Consider the following 10,931-nt stretch of genomic DNA (forward strand, 5'->3'; position numbering starts at 1 on the left):
CACTACACACGGAGGCTACATCTGCTATTCCAAGGCTACAAACTTATAAGACATGCTATTGTAGTTAATACTGTAGGCAATTGTAATACAATGGTAAGTATTTATGTATCTAAATATATCTAAACATTGAAAAGGTATGGTAAAAGTACAGTATAAAAGGCAAAAGATGACACATCTGTATAGGGCACTTACCATGAATGGAGCTGGCAGGACTGGAAGTTGCTCTGGATGAGTCAGTGAGTGGTGAGTGCATGTGAAGGCCTAAGACATCACTGTACACTGTTCTCTTAGGTTACGCTACCTTTATAAAACACAAGATTAAATCAAGCACAAGAGAAAATTATGTAATCAGGAGACTTGGTAAAAATAAGATGTATGAGGCTGCTGCTGGAGTAGTATTATTTTACAGCAAACTTTTTAATAAGTAGAAATAGCCATAAAAGGTATAGCATAGTAAATATGTAAACCAGTAACATAGTCATTTATTATCATTATCAAGTATTTTTTACTGTATATAATTAATTATATGTGCTATACCTGACTGGCAGTACAGTAAGTTTATTAATACAAGCATCACCACAAACATGTGAGTAATGCATTATGCTACAATGTTATGAAGGCTGTGAAGATACTAGAAGTCACTAGAAGATAGGAATTTTTCAACTCCATTATAATCTTACGGGACAACCATTGTATATGCAGTCTATTATTGACCAAAATATCATTATACAGCACATGACTGTAGATGAATACACTACTGTTTGCCTATCCATTATCTTATTGCTAGAAGTTCCCAGTTTTTTAGATTATAAATCAAATTTCAGTAAGCAATCTCATACAAGCCTGTTACGATAACTGACTTTTATTTTATTTTATTTATTTTATTTTGTTTATTATTTATTACTATTTATGCCTACAGCACCTGGTTTTCATAGGAGGTCTCTCATCCAAGTACTAACCAGGCCCGACTCTGGTTAGCTTCCGAGATAGGACATCAGGCTTGTTGAGGGTGGCATGGCCATAGACCATGGAATGTGGCTCTACTGGGGTGTGAATCCAGGACCTTTTGCATGTAAAGCAGACGTGCTAACCGCTACACTATGGAACCACATCCAACTTTTATATATTTACTTTTTTTCTTGGATAAATTTCTGAAATTTGATGGAATTTCTGAGTCATAAGGTAAGTGTATGTTTAACTTTATAATAAACTACCAAACAATTTTTACAAAGTGATTGTACCATTTTACACCTTCATTGTCAATGTGTGAGAATTCTGGTTGCTCTACCAACACTTGGTATTGTTTGTCCTTTTAATTTTAGCTGCTCTAATGGTATTAAGTGATCTCATTTAACCGCATTTCCCTCACAGCTATAATGCTGAGCTCTTTTTAATGAACTTATTGGCTACTCATATATTATTTTCCCGTGAAATATCTATTTAAGATATTGCTCATTTTAAAAAATACAAATAGTAAGATAGTATATTTAACCTAAATACATCTCAATTATATTAAATGTTAATGGACTACATAGTCAAATTTAAAGATTGTCAGACAGTTAAAAATATAACTATCTAATGCTTATGTATAAGAACACAGAAAAGTTGAAAGTAAAATCTTAAAAAAAGGTATACATAAACACTAAGCAAAAGAAAGCTGATGTCAGAAAAAGGAAAAATATATTACTAAAGATAAAGAGTGAAATTTTCTATTTAAAAAAGGCCATCTACTAAGACGATATAGCAGTTCTGAATCTGTGTGCACCTAATAATATAGTCTTAAAAATATATAAATCAAAAATAGAGAGAATTAAAATAAGATTTATACAATCATAAGGAAGATTTTAACTTTCCTCTTTCAGTAGGTAATAGAACAAGCAGATGGAAATAGCAAAAAGTAACAAACATTAATTATCTACAGAGCACTATAACTAACGATAGAAGAACACATGTTCTTTTCAAGTGCACATGGAATATTTCCAAAGCTGGTCACATACTGGGTCATAAAGCAAGTCTTAAAACAAATTTCAATAGATTAAAATCATAAAGACTATGTTCTCTGACCACAGTAAAATTAGCTAAAAATTAATAACAAAAACATAACTAGAAAATCTTTAACTCTTTAAAAATTAATTCATACATTTCTAAATAATTCATAGACAAAAGGAAAAAATATAAACAGAAAATGTAAAATATTTTGAACTGAATGATAATCAAAATAAAACATATTACAACTTGTGGGATGTAGATAAAGCTCCTTAGAGGAAAATTAAGTCTTAAATGCATATATTAGAAAAGAAGAAAAGCAGAACACCAATGATCTAAGTATCTATCACAATTATGTTGGGATAAAAAAGCAGCAAAGTAAAACCAAAGAGAAGAGAAGAAAAGAAGTAATAAATATAAGAGCAGAAATTAATGAAACTGCAAAGAAATGCACAAAGAGATTATTAATAAAGACAAAGTTTCTCTAAAATAATAAAAAGTGATAAATCTCTAATGAGATTGTTTGAGATTAAAAGAAAAGGCACACAACAAATATATGAAGAGATGCTCAAGTTCATCAGCTAATAGGGAAATACAAATCAAAACCATAATGAGATAACAGCTAACACCTGTTAGAATAGCTATGATCAACAAGACAAGTAATAACAAACATTGGAGAGGTTGGGTGGAAAAAGGGACCCTCATACACTGCTGGTGGGACGGCAAATTAGTACAGCCACTATGGAAAACAGTATGGAGGTTCTCAAAAAATTAAGAATAGACTTACCATGTGACTCAGCGATCCCTCTTTTGAGTATCTTACAAAAATGTTTTAAATCACTTATCCGTAAAGATATATGCATCCCGATGTTTATTGCAGCATTACTCACAATGTAAACAACTGAAGTGGCCTTCGATAGATGATTGGATAAAGAAGATGTGGTACATACATACAATGGAACATTACTCAGCTGTAGAAAAGATAAAATACTGCCATTTGCAACATGGATGGATCCTGAGATTATCATGCTAAATGAAATAAATCAGAAAAAGTTGAGAACCATGATTTCACTCATATGCGGGATATAAAACTGAAAACAACAAATGAACAAGACAAACAAAAACTAATAGACACAGACAACAGTTTAGTGGTTACCAGAGTGAAAGAGGGGAGTGGGGCAAGTAAATAAAGGTAAAGGGGGTCAAATATATGGTGGCTGAAGGAGATTTGACTTTGGGTAATGAACACGCAATGCAATATAGAAGTGATGTATTACAGAAGTGTTCACATTGAACTTATACAATTTTATTAACCAATGTCATTCCAATATATTTAATTTAAAAAACTCCAAAAAGGGGCACAAATCACTAATACTGGGTTTTAAAAAGAAGAGTATTGTTTCAGTTCCTAGAAACATCTCATAAACGTAACATGAGGATATTATCTTAACTGGCTCCCTATGTAGACTTTGCTGCTGTGAAAAACTTATACTTATTAACCCAAGCTGGTATCGGGAAGTAAATTCATAAATTTGCATGTCAGTTGCTAAACTGATGTTTTTTGAATTTTGTTAAGAGTGATCCAGTTCTCCAATGTTTGAAAAACTCAAACTAACAAAATTGAATCTTCTGCAAACCAGAAAACCAGACATTGGACCCAAAGTTAACCCAGACAATGAGCAGGCTTGCTCTAAGTCCCAGTTGGATCCTTTCTGTTGAATTACTAGTTTGTAAGTTCCCTCAGTTGTAAGCACAGATAAGATCATCTCTTATGCAGATTTATATCCTGCATATAGTAAAGTGAGTAGAATTTTGTCCAGTGAGGGAATATACGTGCAAAAGCATAGGGGCAGGAGATGGCATAGCGCATTCAGGAAAGAGCATCTTTTCTGGTTGCAGAGTAGGACATTTGGGGGGAGTGCCGAGGGGAGAAGCTGGTTGTAGAGATAGGCTTGGTTCCAATTGTGAAAGGTCTTGGAAGGAACATTTTCCTGCATATGCTTCGGAACCACTGAAGCCTTCCAAACATGGATAAGACCTGAGCAGAGTTGTATCTCATAAAGTACCCAAGCTTAGTTTTAGAACTTCTCAAGCCAATGAATATATGTCTTATTTCCTTTTCTAGGTTATAAGTAACAGACATTTAGAGGTCTCAAAATATTTTGATTGATTAATTGGTTGACAGACTTATTCTTTTATAAGTAAACAAGCCAACTTGCTTTATACAAAGTGCTGTGGAAGATCCCCTTTTCAATTCTCTTTCTGTAGGAGTTTACAATATAGTAAGGAAATAATATTTACACATAATACGGAAAGAAACTGGACCAGAAATAAGAGTACATGAATTCTAGATGCATCTCTTTTATTTTAGCTGTTTATAAAACAAATATTTCAAAAGCACCTATTATATGTTAGATATCTGTTAGACTTTAGGTATACAATAATGGGCAAAAAACTTACACATCCAGTGAAGGATAAAGATATCATATAATCACAGAAATGTATTCAACAAATATGTATTGAGTCTCTAATATGTGTCAGGCACTTTTATAGGTGCTTCAGATAATAATGGAAAAACAGACAGATCCGTGTTCATTCAAGGTTTACATTATAGTGAGAGAAGACAGAAAATAAACTCGACAGGATAAAAAATTAATGTATATATCTTATTAGAAGCTGACAGGTATATGAAAAAAGGAACAAAAATTCAGGTAAGGGTTTTTAGTAATGGGAAGGAGGTAACAGATCGGAGTCGGGGTGGGTTGTCATTTTTAACAGAACAGCCAGAATGGGCTCACTGAAAAGAGGAGATATAAGCAAACCTTAGAGGGGTTTGGGGAATTGACCATGCAGATGTCCAGGGGAAATGTATTCCAGGCAGAGGAGACAGCCAGTATACACATCCTAATATGGGAACATTCTGGAGTGTTCCAGGCATAGCAATGAGGCCAGATTGTCTGAAGCAGAGTAAGCAGGGGGAAAAAAACAGGTATAGGGGAGCCAGTGTAGGTTTTGTAGGGCCTTGTGGGTCATTGTAAGTACTTTGGCTTTTATTGAGAAAAATGAGGGGTCATTTCAGGGCGTTAGGCAGTGATATGACCTGACTTAACATTGTAACAGGATGACTGGTTTCATGTTACAACCAGTAACTAAATCATGATGGGTGTGTCCTGAAAAGGGACACAAGGGGGATCAAATTTATAAACTGTGTTCTTGGTCCCTAAGCTTAACCAGCCTCCGCTGTCTCACTGGGTCATTCACAGCAAGGCCCTGGTAGCAGGCTGTGTACATATGCACAAGTTGTGGAATATTATTATTTGGTAATAATACAGAATGGCATATAATCCAGTGCTAGATTATGAGTTACACTCAAGAAGTGTTTTAGCAATTAAAGCACACATTCTCAAAAAGAGCATTAACACCCCCGAAGGGGTGAAAAATGTTTCCCGAGGGACAAAAATCTTACTCTTTTTATATAAAAAAGCACAGATCGATCATCTATCTATCTATCTATCTATCTATCTATCTATCTAGATATACACAGCATGTAAACCAGCATGTAAACAGATATAAAGTATATCTGCAGCATCTCAATTTCATGGAGAAAGTATCTAAAACTGATCTTTCGGGGCCTGGGGAGAAGGCTGTGATCATGAAAGAAAGGTTGGAGAACGCCAACTTGAAGGAAGGTTGTGCATGGCAGTAGGATCACCAATCTGGAGGTTAAGAAGCTACAGCTGAAATCAGCTCATTGTTAACTGTGCAGACTTGGACCACCGACTTCCCCTTTCTGGGTTTCAGGCTTTTCTCATCTGTTAAATAAAGTGCTGGGCTGAGTGATCTCTTAGATTTTCTCCAGCACTAAAATTATGAAAAGGGATTGAGCTGGGGCTTCATTCAGTTATAAATGCCTGATTATGGAGCCTATTGTAATTGATCAGATATTTGCACCCATCAACTCTCACTTTTTAATAAGAAAAGGGGCTCGTGTCAACAACCTTTAGAGTCTGTCTCTGGCCTTTTCCCCCAAAAGCTAGAATTCTAGAAATATTGTTCTAGTTCATTATAGAAGATTCAATATTGGAGCTAAGGGTACAATAGAGTTTTGTCAATAAGATGTTCATCAAATCCTTTGAAATCTGTCAACCAGAGTTTCATTGCTTCTCAATTTTCACATGATGTTTAGACATTAAAGTTCCTTTACAATCCATTGGGTTGTCACTTCAAAGAGAAAGATGTATGTGATGTGCTATGAGAAGCAGGAATTAGCAGAACAGAGTACCAAGTTAAAAAATGAAGAGCCTTTATATTTATGGCATCTGTAGATGACATCTACTAGCAAATTTGTACATACGGTTCTTTGCTTCTTATTCCAGACCTGGGCCAATTGCACTAAGCAAAACTTGCATAGTTTATTCTGCGTCCATAAGGGTTTTAATTTCTCTTCCTGGCCCTCTAACTATACTTAAAATTCCCTTGAGAACAGAGAATCTATCTTCTAACTAATATGTTTAGTGCTCAATTCGAAATCCTGTGCATAATAGATTCTTAGTGAATGTTTGTTCACTGTGATAATCACCCAGATTTAAGAGGGAAAAAAAACCTCAAAGCCATAAACCTTTAAGTCCCTTATTTTTGGTGGTCTGTACTGATATGTCCGTAGACCAGAGCGTTATCTTTTTTTCCTTCTGTCATTTACCTAGTGCTCTTTCCAGATAAGAAATGAAAATAGAATTCATTTCCTAACTGAAGTACATATAACTCATTTATCATAGGATATCAATATTCAAATAATTATTTTGTGTAATGAATTCAGCTATAAATAGATATTACCATTGTGAAGAATTGTTCTCCACTGAATTGCAGGGACTTCTTGAACGCTGTCAGCACGTGAGGTCAGTTGAAAGACTGAGCTCCATTTAGTGACAAATGGGTAAATATTCAGAAATTTCACTGTGGACTGGGAGGAAATTAAATTCAACCTGTAGTCAATCCAAAGAAACTTAGTTACTGGTGATGAGGAAAACCCCAGAGTCAGTTAAAAATGTCCTTAGGGGTGAAAGAGTTAACTGAATATGTAAGCTTTATCTTTCATCCAATGGACTTGTGGTTTGCTGATTAAAGGCTCTGGTTAATGATTGTTAGAGACCTGTCATTGATAGCTGTTGCTAGTTTCTGTGTTTCAAAAGCCCACTGACTCCTCTGCAAGGAAGTGCAGCATCCTCTGTCACTTTACTCACTTCAGATCCACTCAGGTCTGCTTGCAAAAGGATCTATCAGATCAATAAACATGAATGACAAAGAGTACAGCACCATCTATGACACAGTCCAAAAAGTGGGGATGTATGAGGTTCCAGACCAGCCAGCAGAAAATGAAAGCGCCCATAATGATGACATGCTTGAAGACTCGAGGTCAGAAAACAGTTTATATGCCACTGAGCTGGAATCTCATTACTATAACTCTGTACCGGTTTATGCTGTTGGCGGTGAAGAGAACAGTTGGGCCTCTTCCCAACCGAAAGCAGAAAGCGACCTCCTGCCTGATGAAGTATGCCCTGAGGCCCAGGATCTTCCACCAGGTGGGCCTCAGGAGGAGAAGGACATCTCAATGGAAGAATTACACTCACCAACTCAAGACCAGGAGCCTAGCCCAGCAGAGCCACAGGAGAATGGAAGTATGATGAAAGAAGACCTGCCTTCTCCTTCAAGCTTCACCGTCCTGGAGAGCAGTGAAGGTCCCCCCACCTGCTACTCTGCTGCTGATGGTTTGGAAGAAAATGAATCATCTTCCACAGACCCTCAGATTACCCTCTTTGTGAAGGTAAGGGCTGCCTCTGATAGGCACACCTGCATGTACAGATGGTATAATTGATGTTTTATTTTGCTCTGAGTGATCAGGGAAAGATGCATGGTGTCGGGGTCCTCGGATCTCAGGACTTTGTCAAGAGTAGTGCTGATTAAATCGGTCATTCCAGAATTCACCCAGGACAGCTCAAAATTGCAAGAACTGGAAAGGCATTTAAAATGTGTCTAATCATTGACTTCTATATACCGCGGGCAAAGCATTTTTTGAGTTCACTTACAAATGAGCAGAAATTGTTGCTCAGACCCTTATCTTGTGACAGACATTAAGCACATTTTCCTGTCTGGTTAAATTTTCTTCGTTGGCATGATTTGAGAAAACAAAACCAAAGTTTGTAAGAGAAAGTCGAATCTGCAGTCAGGTGCTGGAGTTTCCTTCATGACATTTCTAAGGTCACAGGTATTTCAGATTTGTGCTCAATAAATGTTACCTCTGTCACTGAGCTTGCTCTTTGGGCACCAATATAACTAAAATATCTGACGAAGTAAAATGATTTCCGTAGCAGTAAGACACTAATCGCCAGTGTTAATGTTTAATGCTTATGATATTTAAGCAAAGAACTTTGGTGATCTTTGTATTAGATTAATATTGTAATAAAGATTATGGCTATGACTATTATTAAAACATGAAAAGCATTTCAGGGCTAAAAATAATCATCTTTATTAATAAAGATGGCAGAATATTTCCCCCGCAAAACTTAGGATCCCACGATATTCATATTTACATGTTTCTTTAAAATACGAAGACAACATATTAGTAATACTGCCATTTTTTGCTAATAAAAATGATTACTCTATGAGCCTACAAAATTTCAGCCCACGCTCATTTCTCCCTCTCCTCATTTCCAATAACTCCTCTAATGAAATATACTTTATTTGCTAGTTTAATGCACTATTATTTTCTACTTTGTACTTTCCCTAGTTGTTTTGTGTGTAAATCATGTATCCTTTATTCTACCACAAGGCCTTTTTAAAAATCAACTATCAGAGTGTTTGACTCATACTTAGGTACCTGACAAAGCTTGCCTGGTATTATATTAAAGCTTGCCTTGTATTATCGGGGCGAGGGAGGGGGAGGGCTGTGTAAGACAGGGCTCTTGCACTGAAGAAATTGACAATGTGGAGCAGGAGACAGACTTGCACATGTTTAACGTGCAAGTGTTGGTGACTATAGGAATGCGTGGAGTGCTGTGGCAGTTCCAGGAGGGAGTCTGCAGGGGGTCCATGGAGAAGGCGAAGTCGGAGCTGATACATTCAAGCAGCGTTCAGCCTCCATAGCCACATCGCCATTGTGTTGGTTTCCAAAAAAACCACATTTTTAAAAAGTGAGGACTAGTTGTATTTTTTCTCAGGACAGAAGCATCCTGCAACTTTATGCAGCAGGCAGGGTGAATGGTCATCATCCTCATCACTGGCACCAAGACAATTATTTGTAAATTTGGCAAAGTGTTGATTTCACCAGAAATTAGCCTACCACTGGTGTTGAACCAAAAAGAAGTAGAAGAAAATAGAAGTATTGGCATCTCTAGCTGGTTCCATCAATAGGAAAAACTGTGGGATAGTGATGTGTGATTACTAAATTATTTATGGTCTGTAATACTGTAAAGCAAATACCAGACTTAATTAAATCTTTAAGTTGACATTCTTTTTAGTATAATTATGTTAACCATAATGTTAGCGTGTACTATCGACCTCCTGTGTGTGAACTCCTTTTTAAGGATATTTAGCAGAACTCAGTAACAAGAGGAACAGTTAGCATCCTTGCTTCTTACGCCTCTACCCCATCTCACTTATTCAATGTTGAATGGAAATGTAATATACAAAATGTAATATACAAAAACAGGTAAAAACAGGGGTTGTTCGGCTTGCATGGGAGTAGAGGGTATGAGTGTAACCTGCTCAGGCTCCTTCCTCTTCCCAACAACCCGGAGTGGATGCTGGAACCCCCTCAAATTTGACAGGGCTTAAGTGTGCTCACCATCTTCCTAGCAGGGCTTGTTGCTATGCAGTCCTGGGATTTCTTCTCCTGGGCTCTTTTAGATGCAGCCCAAGCTCATGTGTACATGTTTCCACCTGTTCTAGACAAGTCAGTGAAAATGTCATGCAGGCTTGTAACTCTGTGTTCAAACAACATTTTATCGAAGATCAGCTATTTCAGGGTGTTGGCCAATTACTTAATTAAAATATATCATTTATTCCCTCACTGAACAGGTAGTTATTGTGCCAGGCCCTAGGTTTACAACCACGAAGAAACCAAAATCCTGGCTCCCATGTACTTTGCATTGTAGTGGGAGGGACAACTGATGGACAAATAAATAAGAAAATATAAAATAAGCCCAATGGTAATAGTACCATAAAGAATCATGAAACAGAATAATTTCCTATTGCTGCTGTAACATATTACTACAAACAGTGCCTCGAAACAACACAAATCAATTTCTCACAGTTCTGGAGGTCAGAAATCTGAAATGAGTTAGTTATATGACCTAAAATCAAGGTGTTGGCAGGGCTGTGTTCTTTTTGGAGGCTCCGCGGAGAATCTGTTCCCTTCCCTCCTCTAGCTTCTAGAGGTTGACCTCATTCCTTGCTCATTGCTCACATATCACATCACTTTTTATCCCCTTGCCTCCATCTTTGCCTTGCCTTCTTCTGATCTGCCTCTTCCTATGTCCCTCTTACAGAGAGCCTTGTGATTAGTTTGGGCCCACCAGGTAATCCAGGATAATCTTTCCGTTTTAAGAGTCTTAATATAATTGCATCTGCAAAGTCCCTTCTGTCACCGAGAAATAAAATTATGGGTTCCAGGAATTAGAACATGGCAAGTTTGGGAGCCATTATTCAGCCTCCCACAATTTGACAGAGCAATGGTAAGTAGGGAAACGAGGAGTCGTGAAGTAAGGGAGTGAGGTAAAGGAGAGAGGCTGGAGTGAGGTAAGGGAGAGAGGTAAGGTGGTAGCAGATGAACCCAGAGAGGTGGAGGTGGGCATAGATCATGTCAGTTCTCATGAGCCATTGGAAGAACTTTCACTTTTACTCAGTGATGTGGAAATTCATCAGAGGATTTTAGAAGGAACATTCTGGCT

The 10,931-nt window shown here is 37.0% G+C and overlaps 1 protein-coding gene across 1 annotated transcript in view; it reads left to right on the top strand.

The window, feature by feature from the left end:
* Positions 1-7,191: 7,191 nt before the first annotated feature.
* CLIC5 (chloride intracellular channel 5) overlaps positions 7,192-10,931 on the top strand; it is a 148,868-nt gene continuing 145,128 nt past the window's right edge. Inside the window, exon 1 of the mRNA XM_006926482.2 lies at positions 7,192-7,807. Coding sequence (XP_006926544.1) covers positions 7,277-7,807 — 531 coding nt within the window. The 5' untranslated portion in view covers positions 7,192-7,276. The remainder of the gene's footprint in view (positions 7,808-10,931) is intronic.

Source organism: Pteropus alecto, unplaced genomic scaffold (assembly GCF_000325575.1).
Source record: "Pteropus alecto unplaced genomic scaffold, ASM32557v1 scaffold7, whole genome shotgun sequence".
Taxonomy (NCBI): Eukaryota; Metazoa; Chordata; class Mammalia; order Chiroptera; family Pteropodidae; genus Pteropus; species Pteropus alecto.